Source organism: Pteropus medius, unplaced genomic scaffold (assembly GCF_902729225.1).
Source record: "Pteropus medius unplaced genomic scaffold, Ma_sr-lr_union100, whole genome shotgun sequence".
Classification (NCBI taxonomy): Eukaryota; Metazoa; Chordata; class Mammalia; order Chiroptera; family Pteropodidae; genus Pteropus; species Pteropus medius.
This window is the reverse complement of record NW_024340849.1, coordinates 30,743,105-30,768,249: the sequence shown is the minus strand read 5'-3', so window position 1 is coordinate 30,768,249 and position 25,145 is coordinate 30,743,105. Positions and strand designations below refer to the sequence as shown.

Genomic DNA, 25,145 nt, shown 5'->3' with positions numbered 1-25,145 from the left:
TAACAGCTGGAAAATTCCAGAAACTGCTAGATATCTTGATTTTCAGAGTTTCTCCTAGTCTATGACTGCCTAAGATTTATTGGGCATTTTACAGATGCATTAATTTGAGAGAACCTAATTCAGAAATTTTCCCTCTAAGGCTTAAAAAGGTTATTGCTCATACCTAGCTCAGAGGTGGTATTGTGGTAATTAATTTCTAGAAGATATGGATTAAGATATGGACTAATTTCAGACCCAGATTTAAAATATACATGAAGTTGCCTGCCAGAAAAACGTGATGCCCTGACTCGAAAAATTATACTGATTTTTTGGTTAATTATTCAATGAAAGACGAAAACTACAAACTTGAATTACTACAAACTTGAACTATCTAAGGACTACCTAGAAATTTATTTTTAATTCATTACCACTCTGATACAGATGCACATGTACATCACAGAAATTTAATGCCTTATATATTCAGCCCAGAGAATAGCAATGGGGAATATTTCCTATGTGAAGTAATTTCTTTCTGTTGCTTCTTTCTAGTTATTGCTCAGCTATCATGGGGTAGGGAAAGGACCTAATGAATAATTTCCTCAATTTTGCTTGAATAAAGCCAGAAGACACTTTGCTTTGGGTTGGCAAAGAAAGTACAGTGGAGCCACATCAAATTTGCACTTAACATACAAATTGTATTTTATGGCATCAGGAAATTTTAGAAAAAAGTAAACGATTTAATGCAACAGCTTTCTTAATAAGTAACAGGTTAGCGAAGCAGTATGTCTGAAGAATTAAACTACGGTATGACAGCTATGGGAAAATACGTAAATGATACCAAGGGTTTACTGTTAATTGAAAAAAAATTAAAACATGCTGTTAAGGGCCAAATCAGTGGGTGATGTCCTCATTGATATTCTTAAAAACATATTATTTGATGGCTAGAGAGAAACACATATTAATGAAAAATTCAAGAAAATTATAAACGACATCAACAGTATTATTATATATGCTAGAGTATATATGTAGTCACATGCCTTACAATTTTAAAATAATTTTGAGGTTAATTTTTACTATACATAATTTTTATCATACTGATATTGGAACATATAAGATACGACAAATCCACTGAACAACCCTGAGAAGAGACATAGGCATGATACATCAAGTAAGTTCAACAGTTGGACTCCACATGGGAACAACGCCCCAATCCCTCAATACAGAAACATGTACAGGCTGACAATCTGCGTGTCCTAAGTTTAGCTAGCACAAAGTCTTCACTAAAAATAGTGCTATTACAGGGTTTGGACATAGAATACAGATTCCTATTTTACAAATAATTGTATGATCATAAGTCTTTAATAAGAAAATACCAAAGATGAAAGAAGTGTGGGTGTGATATGTGATGGACAGAAGTAGCCTGTTAAAGTGGTCCCTATGTGTGGTAAAACAGTGGATTTTGCTAGTCTCTACGCAAAATGGCAGGAGTGGCTATTCATTATATCTCTCATTTAGAAATGGCGTTGAGGCCTATGAGCAGTTGTTTCTGCATACTGTGGTCTACTAACTTTGCTTGGTGCTCTGAAATCCAATAATTTGCAGGCCTGATGTAGGTACTCCCTTTTCTTACACTGGTAAGGGTACACGGCACTTCCCAGCATCTTTTCTTTCTACCAAATGTAGGATGGGGTTGAACCAAACACAACTATTCTGGTGATCCAGATAATTTAATGTCGATAATAACAAAAAGTAGACACCATATTGATTAGCTACACTGAGCCCTGTTCCTCTTCTAGTCAGGCTGGGCTTCTGAAAAGAAGTGATTTTCTTCTGATTTATCAGAAGCAGTGATGTTTTTAAAAGACTAGTATAGCTTAAATCGAAATCTAATTATCAATATTAAATCGATAAGATTCAGGATTATTATTGTTTTTAATAACTAAGAAGAACACAGAGATACAAACCCTGAATTTTCTTCTCACTTCTGCTATTTTCTCTTCTAATTCTTCTGTTTTAAATTTGGTTATGTGGAAAATAGCACCAATGTTATAGGATTCCTTGTATAGTTGTTTAAGATAGTCATCATTTTTTGACTTCAGTTTCCTCAAAGATTGAATTTCAGAGTCAAGCACTGATTTTTTCCTTACACTGAAAAATAAATTAAAAATATTGATATGATTATTCCAAAAGCGTACATACTGAAGCAAATACATTTAATAATAGTAAAAAGGTTGTTCCTTTTTTGTTGCCAAAAGTACAAAATAACAAGATACTTAAATAAAACTTGAAGATAGGAAATATTTCCCAAAATTCAATTTATTTTTCTGGTTCCATTGGCTACCCCTAATTGTCAGGCTGTGCTCAATCTCAGAAAAATAAGTATATCACTAAGAAAAGCCTTGGGATCCTTGATGCTCAGCTTTCAGAGCATTCATTTCCTTCTGTACCAATCCATCCTTTCAAATCCTATATAATATTACTACTAAGAATAATCAAACATAAGAAAAAAATCCAATCCATGTAAGAGAACGAAAACAACAAAAGAAAATCAATAACTAAAACGAAACTCTCACTAAGAAAACCAATAGCTAAAGGAAGAGTTAACAGAGGGAAAAAGTAAGACGTTAATATCAGTATAAGATTCTCAAAGACACAGAGAAATAATAGTCTCTATGGAAAATTAATAAGTTATGCTTCCTGTCTAGATTGGGTACCATCTTTGTTCCAAATACATACTACTGAAGCATACAATATAAGAAGGAAATTTTTTTAAAAAACACAAAACTACACTCACAAATGAGGTAACCATCTCTGTAGAATAGAAATGGAACTTGAAAGCAAAGCAAGAGTGGGGATGAAGTAGCATGAAAATGGCTTATGATATTCCACCTGAGGGCTTGCTAAGGCAAGGTTCACTGTATCATAGGAGTGGTTTGTGTGAATTGTACTTGATTGTGAAAGAACCAATTCACTGATGGGAGCTATAGGTTTATAAAAAGTAGGAGCTAGGACACTGAGAAGAAAAAACACAGAAATCAAGAACTCAACCAATGGGTAAAGAAGAAATCCCAAAGAGAAATAAAAAAAAAAAAATCTTGAAACAAATGAAAATGGAAACATAATATAAAACATAAGATACAGCAACAGCAATTCTAAGAGGAAAGTTTAAAATGATAAATGTCTGTAATAAAAAAAAAGAAAGAAAAGTCAAGCAGGAAGAAAAAAATGAGACACTCTCAGGAATCTGAAGTCACTTTTTCCTAGAGGACTCTATCTACAGAAGTTTTCATTCAATTACTTAAATTTCTAAGACACACGTTATTAATAATTTGCTTTTCCTCTCAATCCTCTATTGAAATGTTCTCTTGAATATTGTTATTGTAATTAATATATTTCTAATGTTTTTTTACTCATGGCCATTTAACATTTTACATTGATAAACAACTTTTTTGATAAATAAAAATTTTCAGCATAATACTTTCATCACAGAAATTTATAAAATATGTGTTAGGAGAAAAGTCACTCATACTCACATCATTAAGAGATAGTCACATCCTGAACATCGTGATATTTAGATATATTTGAAATGGGTTTGTTTTTGTGTATAACTTTACTGCCAGCCAGTCATGAGAGTTTCTGCTTCTCATATTTCTGCAGTACTTGGTATTATTTAATGTTCTATTTTTTGTAAATATGATGAACCTAATTGCCAAATTTCTAGTGTCCATCTTTGACAGCTTTGCCTGATTTGTAGAAAATTAATAATATCTGCTAATAAAAAGTTTTTATTTCCCAGTACCACTGTATTTGTGCCCATTTGACATACTAGGACTGCAATTATTTCATTGCTTTTGCTAAGAGATTCAGAAAATAAGTTTGGTGACTCGAATCAGATGATATCTTTTCTTTGAAAAGTCCTATAATATTCAGTTCAGAATTAATCATGTTCACTTCTATGCTAAAAACAACAAAAAAAAAAACAAACTAACCCCTTTCAAAAAAGAAATCTCAAATAAATCACCTAACTTTATACCTCGAGGAATTAGAAAAATAAGAACAAACTAAGCCCAAAGTTAGGGGAAAAAAGAAATAACAACATTCAGAGAAGAAACAAGTGAAAAACCAAAAACAATAGAAAATACCAGCAACAGAAAGAGGAAGTTTTTAAAAGATAAGCAAAATTGGCAAACCTTTAGCTATAGTAACTAAGAAAAAAGAGAATAGACTCAAATAAATAAAATCAGAAATGAAATGGGCAACATTACACTGATACCATAAATATAAAAATAAACAGGCTAATATGAACAATTATACGCCAACAAACTGGATAACTTCGAAGAAATTGATACATTCCTAAAAACATACAACCTACCAAGACTGAATAATGAAGAAACAAAAAATCTGAACAGACCAATGAGTAAGGAAATTGAATCAGCAATCAAAAACTTCCAATTGAAAAAAGTCCACAACCTGATGGTTTTACTAGTGAAGTCTACCAAACATTTAAAGAAGAATTAATACCAATCCTTTCAAATTCTTTCAAAAAATGGAAGAGGAAGGAACACTTCCAAACTCATGTTCTGAAGCCAGCCTTACCGTGATACCAAAGCCAGACAAATACACTACAATAACAGAAAATTATAGGCCAATAGTCCTGATGAACAAGATGAAAAAATCTTAAAACAAATTCCTAGCAGTCAGAATTAAACTGCACAAAAAAAAGATCATACACCATGATCATGCGAGATTTATCCTTGGGATGCTAGGATGTTTCAAATATGTAAATCAATAAATGTGATATATCATTTTAATGGAATTAATGATAAAAATCATATGATTATCTAATAGAATTAAGCATTAAAATCATAAGATCATCTCATAGAATTAAGGATAAAAATCATATGATCATCTCAAGAGATGCAGAAAAAGTATTTGACAAAATTCAACATCAATTTATGATAAAAACTCTCAACAAAGTGGGTATAAAGGGAATGTACCACAACATAATAAAGCCCATATTTAACATCATACTCAATGCTGAAAAAATGAAGGCTTTTCCTCTAAAATCAGGAACAAGACAAGGATGCCCATTCTTACCACTTCTATTCAACACAGTACTGGAAGTATTAGCCAGAGCATTCAGGTAAGGAAAAGGAAGTAAAAGGTATCCAAATCAGGAAAAAAATAATTAAAACTTTCTGTTTGCAGATGACATGACCTTACTTATAGAAAACCATAAAAACTCCACATAAAAACTGTCAGAACTAATAAATGAATTCAATAAAGTATCAGGATACAAAATCAATATACAAAAATCAGCTGCATTTCTACACATTAACAATGAACTATCTGCAAAAGAAATAAGGAAAACAATCAATGCCATTTACAATAGCATCGAAACTAATAAAATACTTAGGAATAAAATTAACTAAGGAGGTGAAAGATCTATATATTGACAACAATAAGACATTGAATAAGGAAATAAAGGAAGACAAATAAATGAAGACATACTGTGACCATGGATTGGAATAATTAATAATATTTAAATGTCCATATTACCTAAAGTAATCTATAGATACTCAATGTAAGCTCTATCAAAATTCCAATGGCATTTTTTTTCATTTTTAAAATTTAGTTTCAAGTATACAGTACATTGGTTAGACATCTATATAGTTCATAAAACAATCTTCCCATTGCACCCTCCCTTCCCTGACCCTCCTCCTAACCAACATATTAATGCTAACTGCATTCCCTATGCTGTGCTCCCCATCCCCGTGACCATCCATCAGCTACTAATTTGTACTTCTTTAGCCTTCTAACATTTGTATGGAATGATAAAAGATCCCACGTAGCCAAAGCAATCTTGAGAAAGAAGAACAAAACTGGAGGTATTACATTTCCTTATCTCAAACTATATGGCAAAGCTATAGCAATCAAAACAGCTTGGTATGGTACTGTCCTAAAAACAAACACAGACAAATGGAACAGAATCAAGAGCACAGAAATAAACCCAAATATATGTGGCCAACACATATAATCTTTGACAAGGGCACCAACAACATAAAATGGGAAAAGGATTGTCTCTTCAATAAATAGTGTTGGGAAAACTGGATAGCCATGTGCAAAAGAATAAAACTGGACCCCTATCTTATACCATGCACAAAAATTAACTTGAAATGTATTAAAGACTTAAATGCAAGAACTGTAAAACTCATACAAGAAAACAGGAAAAAACTCTTTGACATTGGTCTCAGTAATTATTTTTCGCATATGACACCAAAAGCACAAAAATGAACAAGCTAGACTACATCAAACTAAAAAAGCTTTTGCATAGAAAAAGAAAAAACTCAATAAATTGAAAAGGCAACCTACAAAATGAAAGAAAATATTTGCCAACCATCTATGTGATAAGGGTTCATATCCAAAATACATAAAAACTTATACAACTCCATAGGTAAAAATCAATTAAAAAATGGTCAAAAGATCTGAATAGACATTTTCCTAAAGACATAAAAATTGCCAACAAGTACATGAAAAGTTGCTCAACACCACTAATTATCAAGGAAATGCAAATCAAAAACACTATGAGATATCACCTCTCACTGGTTAGAATGGCTTTTATCAGAAAGACAAGATATAGCAAATGCTAGCAAGGATGTAGAGAAAAAGGAACACTTATGCACAGTTGGTGGGAATGTAAATTGGTATAGCCATTATGAAACATAGTACAGATATTCCTCAAAAAGTTAAAAATAAAACTGTCATATGATCCAGCAATCCCACTTCTGGGTATATATTTGAGGAACAAAATCAGTTTCTTGAAGAGATACCTGCACTTCCTCCCATGTTTATTGCAGCATTATTCATATTAGCCAAGATATGTAAACAGCCTAAGTGTCTGTCAGTAGATCAATGGATAAAGAAAATGTGTGTGTGCGCGCGCGTGTGTGTGTATGTGTGTGTATTTTCAGCCATTAGAAAGGAGACGCTGCCATTTCCAACAAGATGGATGAACCTAGAGGAAATTATGCCAAGTGAAATAAGCCAGGCAGAGAAAGACAAATGCTGTATAATCTCACTTATATGTGGAATCTAAAATATCCCTATAGAAACAGGGAGTAGAATGGTGGTTACCAAAGGCTGAGGGCTGGTGAAAATGGGGGAGATAGTGATTAAAGATATAAGCCTTCAGTTATAGGATGAATGAGCTCTGAGGATCTAATTCATGACTACAGTTAATAATATACTGTTGCTTACTTGAAATTTGATAAGAGTGTAGACCTTAAGCATAGTCATCAAAAAAAGAAAAAAAAGTAACTATGCAAGGTGTAGTATTTATACTGCAATAAACTTGAAAAAAAATTAAGAACAATTCCCAGTACTGAAAAACAACATGAGTCATTAAATTGAAAAGTCTTAATTAGTGCTAAACTGGATATATTAGAGAAACATACACATCTCTAGACATGGCATTGTGAATTTTCAGAACTCTGAAATAGGAAAAGAAAATTCTAAAGTCCACAGAAAGAAAAAACAGATTACGTACAAAAAATGATATCTAAATGCCATCAGATGTATTACCAAACAAAACTAAACAAAAAACCAATGCTTAGAGATCTTATGTACAACGTGATGATTATAATTACTAATATTATACTAAATGCTGGAAACTTGCAAGAGGCTAAATTTCAGATATCTTATCACACACACAGAAAAAGGTAACTATGTGAGGAGACGATATGTTAATTGGCTTGCCTGTAGTAATCATTCCAATATGTATATCAAATTATCATGATGTATGCCTTAAGTATATACAATTTTTAAAAAACTAAATAAAACTAGAAAAACATCTTTAAATTAATGAAAAAATAATAATTTGGATCTAGAATATGATACTTCGATAAAATGCTTGTTCAAATGGGTTGAATAAAAAATGAAATGCGAATTCATGGAAACAGTATTTATTTGAATAAGATTTGCTATAAAGATTAGAAAGGCAGAACTGGGATGCGGGGCTCTGCTTTATCTTGTGTTTGCTTCTAAGATGAGCAATATTTGTAATGTTCATATGTTATTAAAGTAGAGAGAAATAATAATGATTCATAGGTGCAAAGCTCCTGAGTGTGTAAGAGAGAATGGCATCCACTTGGCAAGTTCATGGGTAACAGGCATTACTATGCTGGAGCAGCTACTATTATTATATTGTTAACAGAGGGGAAGACAGAGTATGTGAAGTCATGCAAATAGGCTGGTAAGAGAATGAGGTAATTCCCACTTGATTGCATCTATGTTCTCTATGAATTATATGGAAAGATTATTAGCTTAAAATAAGGGTGATACCAGCATTAGGATTAAAGAGAGAAAATGTGAAACAATTGTCAGAAAACTGAATTGTCTAGAAATTTCTTGGCAATGCTGAATGTCACTTGAGATTTATATTCACAGAACAGTCACAGAATTTAAGTTCTACTCAGCAGCAAATGCACCGCAATGCCAATGAAGCTTAAATATGAGGACCTCTGACCCCAACTCCTCATCCTTTGAGTAACCCTAACAGTGTTTTCACATGGTCATATGTTTTTATAGAGTTTGCGAAAGTATGATATTTTAACCAAATTTTATTAAGACCATTTTCTTTTTCTAATACAACATATCCTCTGTCAAGCAGCATTGAAATGATCATAGGCATTCTGTATTCCTAATCTGGTATTCTTTTCTCATAAAGAGATCTTACATTCTATAACCCTTATGGCCCAACAAACCAGGATCCACCCATGATGAGTTTAATTAGCACAGCTGTGTTTTACTTTAGCCACATTCACCTGTTATGACCCTAGTTTACTTCAATGACAGGGCTTTTTAAGTCATAGAAACAAGATTTTGAAGGTTATTTCAATGATTGCTTATTTTAATCAACTATAACTAGGCTCTGTAAGAAAGGAAGGAACAACAAGAAGGTGAGATATATAAATGTAATGATGACAGAGTGTCAAATAATTGTTGGAGTGATGGTACTAGTGTAATAAATAGGAAAGAGAGGTGTTAATTGTCAGAGTGGATTCTTAAAACGGAGATCAGGAAGTGACTCCATTATTGCAAATGACAAGATGTAGGATAAAACTGTAAGAGAGGGTGGTGAGTGTGAGATGGAAGAAAAGATGGTTGGGTATATGGAGATCTAGGAACTGAGAATCCAAGTTATTGCATGTACTGAATACAGACCAAATCCAGATTTTGATTTTCTCTGCAGAGGTAGAGAATAGAAATGGGAATTGTAATTATTTGTAATATTTTAATTCCTTAAAAAAAATGAAGAGTAGGCTAACATATTGGTGAGTAGTTAATTTTAAATGGCACATGTACCCTTTACTCTTTTAATATCTGAAAAAATTAAAAAGTAAAATAAAAGCAAATTAGATTAAGAATATTCATTCAAAAGGTTGCTTTTAAATGCTGAAAAAAATCATATTCTATACTGCTGTGAAATAACTCAAATTAATAGGCTGGTAAGATATAGCTAAAGAGTATGAAAAACACAGTGCCCTGTGGATTCATTCTAAGTATTCCAGGCTATTTAACAACTTAAATAATATTCTAATTGTTATCTCTATGAATAAATCATTATCCTGTTAACTCTTGATAAACACATTTCATAAAGGATACCAGTATGTCTTTATTGTGTTCAGCTTTTTTGTTCATTTCCCTCGATTATCAACCCCATCTTTGGATCACTGCAGTTACAATGGCATTGTCTTGCTTGAGGTACAGCAGAGCATTAGAAGTAGACATTCAGAATATTTTACAGAGCTTGACTATAAGAAATGGCTATATAGAAATTCATAACACACAGTTAACTTCAAGCAAACTAAATCCAAATTAATCGATTTCAAATCATCTTAAACAAGTTCATTTTCCTTGACTTAGGTTGCTGAAGCCTGCCTATCATGTGAATAAGCAATCGAGTGAAATTTTTGTTCAAGTCAAATGTCCCAAATGTGAAGAGTCTATTTTTAATGGATGCTGGCTTATTTGAAAGACAAAATTAACAAATTATACACTGCTATTACAAGGTAAACAATCATATACCATCATCATTACTAAAAGATCTTACAAATATTTGTATGCACAGAGTACTGAACAAAGTCTGTTAACAAATATGGCATCTATCTTTTGATGTTGCCATTTTTTAAATGAACTATGTATGAACAAGAAATCATACATTGAATTAATTATGTAACTTATTCAAATAGCATAACAGCTGGGAATGGCATCAGATGGTGAGATGGTCTTTAGTGGAATTTTAGTGTATATAACGGCCTGAATTTTGGGGAAACTTCCCGGGGGTTATCTACTAGATGTAGAAGTCTTGGTGATTTCCTTTAAAATATTTCCTATTATTATTTTTTAAATGAAGGGAGAAAAAAGCAGCTAAGACTATAGGGAAGGTGATTCAGGTAAATGGTAGACTACCAAAGAAAAAATAAAGGAGAAAGTAAGAAGAATAGAGCTCTTTTGAGAAAAGCAATGGCCATAGTCAAACATGGGGATGGAGGACTGAATAAAGCAACATGCTTTTGACATTTTTTGAAGTAGTTAGTAAATGTCATGTCCACAGTCTGTTGTAACATGTCAGAAATAGGAACTGAGATTTGCCAATGGAGGAGAGGCAGTGTTGCTAAGTGGAAAAAAACATAAATTTTGGAGTCAGAGAGATCTACATTGAAATCCTGATTTCTCCTTATGTAATTGCGGGGGGAGATGGTTTCAGATACAATTTCCTTATCTATAAAATTTGCTTAATAACACCTACCAATGAGGTTGTTATAAAGATTAAACATGAATAAATTGAAGATAATATAGCAGATCCTTGAATAACATCATTTCGTTCAACATTATTTTGTTATAATGTAGGGACTTAAATCGGTTTATATCAATTAGCCTATGGTAAAACTGACTGCATTATACATCGTTTCGCCACAGTTCCAAGAACCTATTGATGATGTTAAGTGAGGACATTTTTGTGTATACACTGTGCTTACACACACTGAATAGCAGATACAAATGATTTAATAAACAGTTTTGTTAATTAAAAAGTATGTAACAACATGGATTTTTATTACGGTGCTATCTGGTTTAAGGAGATGGAAGACAATGAGAGAAAAGAGACACATATAAAAAAGGTAAATAGCCATTAATATTACTTTGGAACAAAAAGAGATATTACTGGTAGATGCGACATCAGAACACATTGCAGAGAGAAGAAGAGCACAAAGATACTAAAGCAGAGAAAGAAATAAGGATAACAAACTTTTATACTCAGGTCTCATTAGTTCATTATGTCATTTATTTAACACATATTGAGAAAAGCACAGATGCACAAACATGTGCACAGAGATACAATGTCTGCAAACGGGAGCTCAGCTGAGAGAAAACAACAAAAACGCAAACCAATAGTGACTGTACATAGTGTGATAAGTGCTAAGAGAAAAGTCTATCGAATCAGAGAGTTAGTTAAGTGGATACTTGTTGAGCATTGACTACATGTCAAGTGCTGCGCTAGGTGACTGGGATACAAAGATGAATCAAAACAAATGTTCTCATGAAGGAAAAAAAAGGCATGAAAAACAGATTCCTGTGTACTCATAAATACAATAATGGATGAAGTAGAAGCTCTTAAACCACCTTGGTTTATGGATAGAGGAAAATACATTACCAACAGGGGAAGCATCTGAGAAGAGTTAATGTCTGAGCTATTGTATGAGTGATAATTAGTAGTGTCTAAAAAATACAAGCCAGGAGAAGAGGAACAGGAGGAGGAAAAGGAGCAGCAGCAAAAGGAGCGGAATTTCAGTCAGAAGAATATCAAAGACTGAAGTTTAAAATAATATGAATTCGGACATGTAAGCATTTTACTAGGCTAGAACACAAAGATCAAGGAAGGGAGTGGTACGAGATGAGTCTGAAATTGTATAGGTGACAGATTAAAGTGTCTAATCTATCAGTCTGGGAGCTCGGATTTAATTCTATAGCTGATAGGGAGCCTCTGAAACTGTTTTTAAGCTGCCGAAAGTAAGTAACATTTCATCCTTTGTAGATAATTTGCACCAGTGATGCTGTATATGCTGGATCTCAAACTCGGAGTGCAGTAGATCATTTGGAAGCCTACTTTAATATTCCAACTAAGAGACAATTAGGGCCTGGTTTATTTCAGAGCTCATGGAAACCGAAAGGAAAGCACCTTTTGGAGAAATATTTAAAAGATAGACTTACTAGAAGTTGGTTAAGATGTTGGCTGTAAGCGGGTAGAGGATATAGGATGATGCCTGAAACAAGTATCTTGGTGGGTAATAATGTCAAGATCTGATGTTGGGGGAGAGAGTAGACATTCAAAATATTACCAGGATAAAAAAAGGATATGGATAGAGATTTAAAAAGTAAAGAAAAACTATGATACGTGTTAAAATAATGAGAGTAGGTAAATTCCTGGAAGAGGGAGTGCATTAAGGATGTAAATGGTCTGTAGTTAGAATCCTGAGCTAATATATCAGAGTACAGGCAGAGATTAAATAAACTGCTCTAGGATTCCTAGAGAGAATAGCTTCAGAGAGTTAAAGGTAGAACCAAGAGAATGGCAGTCTGAATCCCATAAAGGTATAGCATCGGAAAGGGAATAGACACAAATGGTTGGGTCACATGGGGAAAAAAAGCATGCAATAAGACTAAAAAGTATCCAGTGGATTTAGGAAGGGAAGTAGTTTTTGTTTTGTTTTTTTTTTTAAAGATAAATTTTGGCAGCAGAGGAGTTTCAGAAGTCAGACTGCTTTGTGTCAAAAAGTGATCAATAGTCAAACAAATATTGCTATTAGAAAATACTGCTAATTATATAAAATTTCTAATGTGAATGGAAGAGAAATACTGTGTGTTTGTCAAAGATACAAATAGGATGAAGGCACAAGTTTCATTTTAGGTTGGAAAAGGGTTAATGATGAATATAAGCTGAAGAAAAAAGTGAGAAATGAAGATGTCAAAAATAGAAGTGAAAGAATAAAATTATGGCCACAACAAGGCAAAAGGAGTTAAGACAAAGAGCATAGACAGGGGTGTTGGCCTTGAATGGGCAAAACCGTTTACCCCTTGGATTTAGAGAGGCAGAAAAGCTGTTTGTAGACATTGTCACTGTAAAATATATGTTTGACAAAAATATGTCATGTTTTCAATTTCTCCTTCCAATATGAGTAAGCTATAGCATAATTAAAATTAAAATATTCTTTGTGAGTTTATATATTATTTTAGGATTTATTCTAATGCCAGACTCAAAAAATTCATGCTTTAAAGAATTATGGACTGTTGTCTGCCATTATCTTTTTGAATATTGTTTTCCTATCATTTCCTTTATTTCTCATTCTATTTTCCAAAGTTCTTAAGAGTTCTACGTTTTTTACCTCTTTTTCTCTCTGTGCTCCATTCTGTGTTCCTCCTTGTATTTTCAAGCACACTGATTCTTTTATCCCCAGCTTTACTTGCTATTTAATTAATAAAATCTTTAACTGAATGAATCCAGTTCTAATTTTTAGAAGTTTTGGTGAGTTCTTTTTCTAATCTGCCTAAACCGTTTTGATAGTGTTCCATTCGTTTATTTTGTCCCCTCAACCATTTTAAACTTACTTAGGTAGATTTAATAATTTTATTATTTGAAATTATTAGGGGGTTAAATATATTGCTAATTATTTCTGTTAACATTCATCTTAAATTTTTCCTATTGTTTTACAATTTTGTGAGCTCACCTTTAAAAGGTTTACTTTAAGAGAATATTGAGTGGCCTGAGTTAATTTATTCCTCTGGAGAAAATTTATCAAAGGAGGATCACTTTTTTTAAAATGGTAATTACATTACTTGATTAGGGTCTTCCAAGATTACGCAGGTCAGGTTAACGAAAACATCAAACTAGTGTGTTAAAGAGCCAGACCTGGAGTGTTCTCCCTTGTTTTTCCCTCATGCAGGCCCCGGGCTTAGACAGACACACTTTGTCTCTGCTTTTGCCTATAGGTATATTTTTTCTGCTCTACCCACTCAAATGCCCTTACTTTATCAATCTCCCTCACTTGCACAGATCCATAGCCCATGGACAATGCTTGAAGACATTAAATCTTAATTTTCCAGTTTATAGGTTCGGCAAGGCCACTCCTCCAGCCATATTTTCGATGCAGCCAAGTATCAGTTGGAAATTTGGCTTGCAGGTGTTCAGTTACTTTCTTTGCCTTGGCCCCCAGGGATTGCCTTTACTTTCCCATAAGCACAACACTGTGTTTAAAGGATATATGTCCTACTTATGCTCTATTTATAAGTGTTTGATAGTAAAAGGCCTTTTATACTCTCTATTATCAATATTGCAAGAAATGTAAATTCTCATTACTTTTCTGTCTACATTCTTTTAGACATCTCATCCTGTCCCATTGTTTAATTTTTTAACTCCAAATTTGTGACCAGCATCCTCAGCTCTGTGGAATAATAGACCTATGTATTTCATTTTTACTTCTCATTTCCACTTGAGGAGCTAATAAAAATCTGACATTAAAATGGCCCAAAGAGATATATCTTCTTCTCCAAAGTCCCTCTCACAACTTCTTCAAGCCCCTGTTATCATAGCAAGTAGTCTGAACATTTTTCATTCCCTCACATCTTATATCCCGTCTATCAAAAAATCTTACTGGCACTCTCTCCAAAATATATCTAAAAATCAACTATTACCATTTCTACTGCAAATACCTTGATCTATGTCACCATTATAATTTTTCTGAATCATCAAAAAAGCTGTCCTTTTGTGCACAGAAGTCCATCTTTCATTAAGCCACCCAACAGATCTTTCTAAAATGTAAAGTGCTTTAAATAGATAAAAAGCTTTAATCCATATGCCTTTATCACAGCCTACTTACAGGCGTGCAGTATCTGAGCCTTAATCGCCTTGCCAACATTTGTCTCCCTGAATTATCCTACTCATACACAAGTTTCCCGAAACATTGGCCTCCTTTCTTTTTCCCAAATACATAGGACTTTTATCCATCACAGGACTTTTGAATGTTCTATTCCTTTTGCTTGGCATGTTCTTCCCCAGACAGGCTCAAAGCTGATACATCTTCATTCAGGTCTCCATTCAAATGTCATCTACTTAGAGAGAGTGTCCTTGCTAAAGCTGAGCTCCCAGTCCTTCCCTGGTCCTGTCACTCTCTACACATTATCTAATTTTATCTTCCTCACAAGGATAACAATAACTGAATTTTTAAATTTTCATTTATTACTTCATGTTAGAAGCATGTAAACTTAAACAATATTCCTAACACCTAAACAGTATTTCACACAAAGCTAGTGTTCAGGACACACAAGTACACACACATGCACACATACAACACACACATGCACAAATATATGTTTTTTTGGTCTAAGTTTTCTTTAAATGTAAGTCTTGATTATGAAGTTAGTCTTAAGCATAAAGTTACAATATTAGTCTATTAGTTATAATTATAAAATTATAAAATGGCTGCTTGCATCAAGTAAAAATATACATATATGAAGTTATTTCTGGCATTAGCTACTAAATGATAAAAGAATTAACCTTATTTCTGGCATTAGCTACTAAATGATAAAAGAATTAAACTTAATATTATTTTGTTATTTCATATGATACATTTTAGATAATACACTAAAAATTAATATTTTCTACTAAAATATTCAACAAATATTTAATGTACATCAACAATGTGTCAGTTATGAAATTAGTCTTTGGGGATCCAAAAATATGCACATATTCTACTTGCAAGCATTTATAAGGTTGTGGGCATGCAGCTGTGCAAAAAGTGTACATTTTAGTTTTTATTTTATGCATAAAACATCACTGATGCTATACTATTTCTAAGATAAAAAAAAAAACAAATAAATTTGAGGTCTTCATCAAAGGCAGAGAAATTATAGAAAACCACAGAAATGAATGGAAAAAAAATCACAGGTAATCATAGTTTCTGATAACTAAAATGAGTTGCATCTTCAGAATCTCCTGCTAGCTAAATCCTCTCCTAGCTCTCCTATTATACTTACCAGGCTGCAAAGAAAGTATAGCTTCTATAATAATTATTTGTTTCCTTGGGGACTCATTGAAGGCAGAGACTTTCATATATATATTGCAACTTTAGCACCTACCTTAATGTCTGCATGTAATGTGAAGTCGATAAAAGATTAATAAATTATTAAATGCATTTTTCATTGAATTAAATGAACAATTTATGTAATTTAATGTTTTTAAATGTAATATTTTATTGAAATAGAACCTTTACACAGAATAGTATACAAATCAAAGAATACATTAACATTTTCACTGAGTGTACATATAAAGCCTCATTCAGATAGAAAAGAAAATTAAACATTGTCAGCAGAAACCCCTAGTGTGTGCTCTCCCAGTCACTACCACCCAATAGGAGCTGCATTGTTGATTTCTATCAGCAGGTCTGTTTATCTTTAAATAGGATCAACTGTCTTTTGTTGAATAGTAAAACTGAGATTCAAACAAGTTGTTCTATGTAGCTGAAATCTGTTCATTCTCATTGCTTTTTTTTTTGTATGAATACATTACAATTTATCTATCCATTCTAAACTTCATGTTCGTTTAAGCCTTTTCCAGTTTGTGGCTATTAAAATAATGCTACTGTGAACATTCTTCCAAGTGATTTTGATGAATGTGTGTATGATTTACTATTGGATACATACCTAGGAGTGGAATGTTCTTAACTCATTAGTATGTAGTGCTAAAATATTTTCTACAAAATTGCACTTCCACTAGCAGTATGTGGGAGTTCCAGTTGCTCTACTTTCCTAGCCAACTCTTGAGATATCAATAGTCTTTGAATTTTAGGCATTCTGATGGATGTGTAGTGGTTTTCATTGTTGTTTTAGTTTACATTCCCTGAGAAAATCAAGCACCTTTTCATTATTATTATACATTTGGAATCCTCCTTTGTACACTGGCTGTTCAAATCTTTTGCCCCTTTTTGTTGGATTATTTGCTTTTTACTTCTTTTTAATTATTTTGTTATTATATTCATTTTATGCTAATTATTCTATTTATATTTATTATTGTATTTAATGTTAATTTAATGGTGTGTTGATTTCTCTCTTCAGATATAGGTATTACATATATTTTTATCAGTCTGAGTTTTGCCTTTTCAATGACTTAATAATGTCTTTATTCACCATTTGTTAAAAAAAATTATAATAGTGTTTATTTTTCTGTTTAAGAAAGTTTTGCCTTACCCATATCTAGTAAGATATTTTCCTATGTTTTTTGTTAGGCTTTTTATTGTTTTGACTTTCACATTTACAACTATACTCCATAAATTTATATTTGTATGTAGTGATAGTAGGGGTATTTATTATTTTTACATAGCTATTAAAAGAACACTAATTCTTCACTGCACTGCAGTGGCATATTTGTCATAAATCAAATAAATGTATTCGTATGGGTCTAAATCTGGACTCTATATTCAGTTCCATTGGTCTATTTTATCTATCCTTATAACAACATTAAATCATTTTACATACTGAGCTTTATTGTAATTTTTGAAAAATGGTAAGTTTTCAAGATGATTTCTTCTTTAACATTGTCTGAATATTTTTGCTTCTTTGATTTTCCATATACATTTAGAAACATCTTTTCACATGCACACACAAAATATGCTAAGAATTTGTCTGAGATTGCATAAATATCCTCACAATATTGGGTGTTCCAATCTATGACTAAGATATGTGCCCTCCATTGATTTGCATCTTCTTTAATTTGTCTCAATAATATTTTGTAGTCTACTGTATAGAGTTATCATATGTTTACTTGCTAGATTTAGTCACTGGATTTCATGTTTTAAAATTGCATTGTAAGAGGTATTTTTTTAATTTTTTATTTCTGACTATTGCTATTAGTATCTAATCATGTTTCAGTTATTTAGCTATCTATATTTTGGCCAGTACTACAGAATTTAATAATTATATAAGCTTTTTCATGTTTAAATATATCATAGAGCAGTTTATCACCATGAATCATCATTTTAAAATTATTTTGGCAAGCTTTACAAGATAATCATTTAATTAACTTATAAAATAATATTACATTAGGAGTTTAATTATAATCACAATAAAAATTATAATTTATTTGGTTAGAACTTGACTTTTTCTCATTATTAAATCATATTCAAAAGTTTGATATGCTCCTAGATTTATTTTTTTTAAACATATATTTCTTCAAGACTGGCTATAAAGCTACAGAAATCAAGACAGTGGATTATTAGTAAAAGAATAGACAAATAGATCAATGAGGCAGAATAAAAAGGCCAGAAAGAGACCCAAAGGAAAACAGCCAAATGATATTTGCCTAAGAGGCAAAAGCAATATAGTAGAGCAAAGATCATCTTTTCAACAAATGGTGCTGGAAACGACTGGACATCCACATGCAAAAAACAAAACAAAACAAAACAAAACAAAAGTGAAGTGAAGTGAAATACAAACTTTATATCTTTTACAAAAATAACTCAAAACAGATCATAGACCCAAAAGTAAAATGCAAAATAAAACACAAAATTATAAAGCTCCTAAGATAACATAGGTGAAAACATAGATGACCTTGGGTATGATGATGACTATTTATTTAGACACAAAAGCAAAGGCATAATCCATGAAAGAAATGATTGATAAGGGAACTTCATTAAAATTAAAACCTTTTGCTCTGTGAAAGCTGATGTCAAGAGAAGAAGAAGATAAGCCACTAACTGGAAGAAAATATTTGCAAAAGACACATCTGATAATGGGATGTTATCCAAAATATACAAAGAACTCTGAAAACTCAACAGTAAGAAAACAACCTGATTAAAAAATGATCAAAGACCTCAACTAACACCTTACCAGAGAATATATACAAAGGCAAATAAGCATATGAAAAGATGCTCCATATCATATATCATTAGGGAAATGCAAATTATAACAACAAAATATCATGACATACTTTTTACATTAGGCAAAATCCTGAACACAGACAACATCCAATTATTGCAAAGATGTAGAACAGATACTCTCATTCTTGTTGGTAGGAACGCAAAATGATTCAGCCACTTTGGAATATAGTTTGGTGGTTTCCTACAAAACTAAACATATTCTTATTGTATGACCCAGCAATTATGTACCTTGGTTTTTACTCAAATGAGTTGAAGACTTTTGTCCACATAAAAACCTATATCCAGTTGTTTACAGAGGCGTTATTTATAACAGCCAAAACTCAGAAGTAACTGAGATGCCCTTCAATGGGAGGATGTGTAAGTAAACTATGGTATATCAGCATATGGAATATTATTCAGCGCTACAAAGAAATGAGTTACCAAGCCATGAAAAGACATGGAAGAAAATTGTATGCATATTAGTAAATAGAGAAGTCAATCAGAAAAGGCTACATACTGTATGATTCCAACTACATGACGTTGTGGAAAAGACAGAACTATAGCAACATTAACAATGTCAGTGGTTGCCAGAGTTTGGAAGGAGAATGGAGGAATGAGTAGACACCGCACAGAGGATTTTTAGGGTAGTGAAAATACTCTATGACAGCATTATGGTGAATACATAGCATCACACATTTGTCCAAACCCATAGAATGTACGACACCAATAGAATGTACACAGTTTACTAATGTAAACTATGGACTTTGGGTGATTATGATGTGTCAGTGTAGGTTCATCAATTGTAGTAAATGTACCACTCTGGAGAGGGATGTTAATAACAGAGGAGACTATGCATGTGTGTGGGTAGGGAGTACATGGGAAATCTGTGAACATTTCCTTCGATTTAAAAAACAAAGTTTTAATAAAACTCATTTTTTTGTATACCTTAAATATATATAATTTTTTACTTTTCAAATATACTTCAATAAACTGAGAACATATTTTTTAAATAAAATTTTAATTTTAATAAATTTCAATCACGTTTGGTGTTTACTTCATAGAAGTTTCCTATTTCATATTTATGATTTTTGAATTTAGATTTCATTCTCTAATGAATGAGATTTTTTCCTCGTGTATTTTCTAAGTAGATATTTATGATTTTCATAACCTAAAAAGCTTTTTTAGTGGATAAAGTCTATAAAGGCCATTAATTATATTTCTTGTTTCTTCCCTTACATTGAGGAAACTTTATATTATACAGACATATAGCTTAGTGTTATAATTTATCCCATAAAATTTCCATTTCATAAAAATTCTAATTACTAAGAAGCAAATAAAGTGATAAACATGAAAAAAATTGCTTGCCAATTTTAAGTATTTCTTCATTTAGCATCTAAATTCTGTCTCCATATACATCTTTCCTCAATTTCAGACCCATAAATCAAAGTGATTTCTACACACTTACACTAAAGTCATGCCATACAAAATTCCAAATCAAACATATCAAGATCTTTCTTCCAACCTCCACACATTTCTTATTTAATATCTAGTACTACTCTCAAATCAATTATTCAAACTTTAATTCATCCAGTTACCACAAAAGTGATGTCTTCAAAAGAGAAATCTAAGAATAAACTCAAAATGGATTAAAGACTTAAATCTAAGACCCAAAACCATAAAACTCCTAGAAGAAAATATAGGCAGTAAATTCTCTGACATTGCTCTTAGTAAAATTTTTTTCTGATATATTTCCTCAAGCAATGGAAAAGAAAAAATAAACAAATGGGACTACATCAAACTATAAAGGTTTTGCACAGCAAAGGAAACCATTAACAAAATGAAAAGACAAGCTACGGAATGGGAGCAGATATTTGCCTATAATACAACTGATAAGGGCAACTCATACAACTCAACACCAAAAAAAAAAAAAATCTAATTAAAAAATGGGCAGAGGACTTGAATAAATATTTCTCTAAAGAGGATATATGGATGGCCAAATGACCTAAAAAATGCTCAACATCACTAATCATCAGAGAAATGCAAATTAAAACCACAATAAGATATCACCTCATATCTGTCAAAATGTCTATCGTCAATAAATCAACAGACAAGTGTTGGCGAGGATGCGGAGAAAAGGGAACCCTTGTGCACTGTTACAAACTGGTGCAGCTACTATAGAAAACAGTATGATGGTTCCTCAAAATACTAAAAATAGAATTACCTTATGGCCCAGCAATTCCACTTCTGGGTATTTTTCTGAAGAATTATAAAACACCAATTTGAAATGATATATGCATCCCTATGTTCATTCACAGCAGCACTATTTACAATAGCCAAGATATGGAAGCAACCTAAGTGCCCATCAACAGATGATTAGATAAAGAAGTAGCACATATATACAATGGAATATTGCTCGGCCATAAGGAAGAGTGAAATCTTACCATTTGTGACAATATGAATAGACCTAGAGGGTATAACACTAAGTGAAATAAGTCATACTGAGAAAGACAAATATCATATGATCTCACTTATATGTGGAATCTAAAGAACAAAATAAATGAACAAACCAAACAGAAACAGACTCATAGATAACAGAAAACAACTGATGGTTGGAAAGGGGAGTTGTAGGGGCTGAGTGAAAAAGATGAAGGGATTAAGAAATACAAATTGGTTGTGTCACAAAATCGTCACGGGGATGTAAAATACAGCATAAAGAATATACTCAATAACATTTTAACGGCTTTGTATAGTGCTGGGTAGGTACTGAACTAATCAGGGGGATCTCTTTGTAGATTATATAAATATTCAACCACTGTGTTGCACACCTGAAACTAATATAAAATATTGAATGTCAAACTATAATTGAAAAAATAAAAGATAAAAAGAAGTTAAAAGTGAATAAAATTTAAAAGTATATGCATATATATTAAATATTTGCATATATATTAAATAAATAATGGCACATTAAAAACACAAGAAACCTAAAATCTTTTTTAAAAAGGAATCTAAAATAAATGAATAAATTTTAAAAAGAGAGAAATCTGACCATAAAGCTTTAGTGGATTTCCATAGTCTTCAGCAAAGTCCAAATCCTTTAAAATGAATCAATATCTGACAGTTCCCTACCCTCAATGTTTGTCCCTGCCTGCCTGCCACATAAAAACACATACACACATACACAGGCACACAAATCAGGTTAAGCATTTGTGCAAAGCTCCAGCCATACAGCCAAAAATGCAGCTCTGTGAATTTACCACAGTTTTACCTGTGCTGTAAGAGAATTCCAATTGTAATGTTAGGTCTACTATTGCAAGCTGTGCTAGCTGTGAGACTTTAGGAAAGCTATTTTTCCTTTCTTCCTAAGTTCTTTATTCCTTCCTTAGAAGCACAAAAAATTTTTTAGAAAAAGTAGAATTCAATAGAAGTTATATAAATATTCTACCTCTTTAGTAATCAAAGCAATGGAGTTTGAAACAGTATCGAGAATATTGATACGAGTGAGTGTAAAACTCCTTATAATTTTTTCATGATTTTTATTTTTCTAAAGAGATTTGGGATGATTAAACAGCAATATTTGAAAATGAAATAAACGAATTTAAAACTAACAATAAGCACAAACATCACCATACCGCTCGAGGAACACAAAATGAAGAGGTTTAATATATTTAACATATAAAGTAGGCTACACAAGAATAAAAATTATTTTTGCAGAATTACCTGTCATTGATTAAATTTGATATGGTTTCAATATCCATCACAATTTTTTTATTTTCTTCCATCAATTGAGTATATGCTTCTGAAATAGCTGAAAAATCTTTTGTGATATTAGAAAGCTCAGTATCCCATATTTTTTTCTTTAGGAAAAGAATAAAATAATCATTTATACATGTTTATGCATTTCAAAAATAAAAAATATGTAAAATAATAAAAATTACTTTAGTTGTGTGAGTTAATGTTTGGGAATAGAGAATGGAACTCTAGTGGGAAGCAGGGGAAAGTCAACTTACTTTAGTATAAAAATCATTAAATGCTTCCAAATATTCACTTTCAAAACTTTTTTTCCTGTAGGCTAGTTGATCATAAGCTTTTTTCAAGTCAGCTAGCTAAGAAAAAATATACAGAATGTAAATGGATTGTGGAGAACTACATTATTTTGTAAAGTAAGAAATAGATTACATTTCATTTTATGCAGCTACTGTAAGTTAATAAATATTAACTTACATTAGTATAAAATAGATTAAAATAGTATAAAAATAACACCTGATAGGCATTTTTAATCCATGAAAATTGTTACGATTCCAAATAAAATACAGCACAAGTCTAAGAGTACTCAATAACCAATCAAAATAAAATAAAATGCATTATATTGTGATAAAAATTAGAAAATTTAAATCATAATTTATCACATCAACAAATTAAATGAGGAAATAACGTGAATATGGCCAACACTTCACAAAGTAGCAATTTTACATATTCACTTTCTAGTTTCCATAATTTTTAAACTAGTACAAGGAAAAACTACCAATATAATATAAAGAACCAACAGAAATTATCAAAGTAAATCATAAACTGCTAAAGGTATGCCCACTGAACTCAAGAATGAGAACATAATCTTTTCTAAACACTATTATTAATCATGTTTTGTGAAAGTTAGCTAAATGCAATTAGATAATAAAACCAGATGTTACTATTATAATATCGAATATGAAAAGGTAATAGCCTTCAAATTTAGATTGTATCATCTAATATCTAGGGAAACAAAAGATTCTATCTAAAACTACAATAAATGATTTTGGTAAAATAGTTATATATAAGCATATGGGAAATAATAGCTCTTAGTATGCTAAAAATAGGGACAATACTTAAAAACCTCTGTCATTAAATATAAAATATTTGAAAATAAAATCAATAGTAAAGGAAGAACTTATATAAAGCAAACACAAATTCTTATTTAAAAGTTTAAATCAAGACCCACATAAAAGAATAATATGTCATGCAAAGGCTTAATAAAATGTCAGTTATCCCAAAATTAATATAATGTATAATAATAAAGTATTCTCTTTCAAACTGAATAAAATAAAGTTAGTATAGAAGAAAAGATATATGACAGTACCCAAGAGGTATATGGAAAATAAGAATAATGTTGGAAATTTGCTACCAGATATTAAAACATCCTGTAATACCATTATAACAAAACAGCATTTATTTTGGCATTGTAATAAAATCAGAGGGAAAAACTAGAGCCCTGAAATAGATTTGAATTAATATTTTTAAAAGTGGTATTGGAATTCAGTGAGAGAAATCATTTATTTTAATGGGACTGAAATAATGTAGAATTTATTTTTGAAAAAAAAGAAAGTGGTTTCTTGACTTCACCTCTAACTTACATTATAACAAAAATAAATTTCGGATGAATAAAAGTCTAAATGCAAACACAATACAAATTATTAAAATAATCAATATGAGTTTATTTGTATAAATTTGGGCTAAAGGAGAATGTCATCTTGCCCAGTAAACCAAGAAGATCCAAGGGCATATTTGACAGCATATTTTACAATAAACAAGATTGAAAGAATAGTAAGACTGTTACAAAGGTGAAATAAAGCCTTAAATTCCAAGATACAGTCCTAGTGAAAGGCATCAGTGAAAATAGCAGAACATGAATATCTGCAAACTCTCCTCTATAAAGATAATGAGAAAACTGGCTAAAAAAATATCAAAATTAGCTTTCTCAGAACTCTGGAGATTAACTGAAGGCTTGTAGCAATCTGAGGAGCACTTATTAAAATAAAGCTTAATTTTATTAAGAAGTATGAGCTTTGTAGTGTTTAAACTTATCCTAATCCCTCCCTCCTTTGGTCGTGGTAGCCCTGAAGAATAACATCCCACATTTATTGAAAATACCAGCAGTCAGGAAGCCACCAGAAGTTGTAGAACAGAACAGGAATGCCTTTCAAGTTTCATTCTATCAGAATTATCATTATTTGACCTGTCTTGTTTTTTTTTGGAAGACTCCACTTGCAAGGATGTCTATATTTGACTTGACACAGAGCTCACCCAGTACAAAAAATCTCCCCTTGAAAGTTTTTTCCCAAAGTGTGATTATCAAAAAAAGAAAAAGAAAAAAAAATCACAGGCAATTGATTAGTTTTGTGGCCATCTTTGTGGATAACAATTGGGACAAACAATAGAGCAACCAAT

General features: G+C 31.7%; 1 protein-coding gene across 1 annotated transcript in view; it reads right to left on the bottom strand.

Moving 5' to 3' along the window:
• CCDC178 (coiled-coil domain containing 178) overlaps positions 1–25,145 on the bottom strand; it is a gene marked incomplete at its 5' end in the record, with an annotated part of 313,561 nt that overhangs the window by 225,942 nt on the left and 62,474 nt on the right. The window contains 3 exons of the mRNA XM_039846669.1: positions 1,944–2,127; positions 22,662–22,798; positions 22,952–23,047. Of these exons, the coding sequence (XP_039702603.1) occupies positions 1,944–2,127; positions 22,662–22,798; positions 22,952–23,047 (417 nt within the window). The remainder of the gene's footprint in view (positions 1–1,943; positions 2,128–22,661; positions 22,799–22,951; positions 23,048–25,145) is intronic.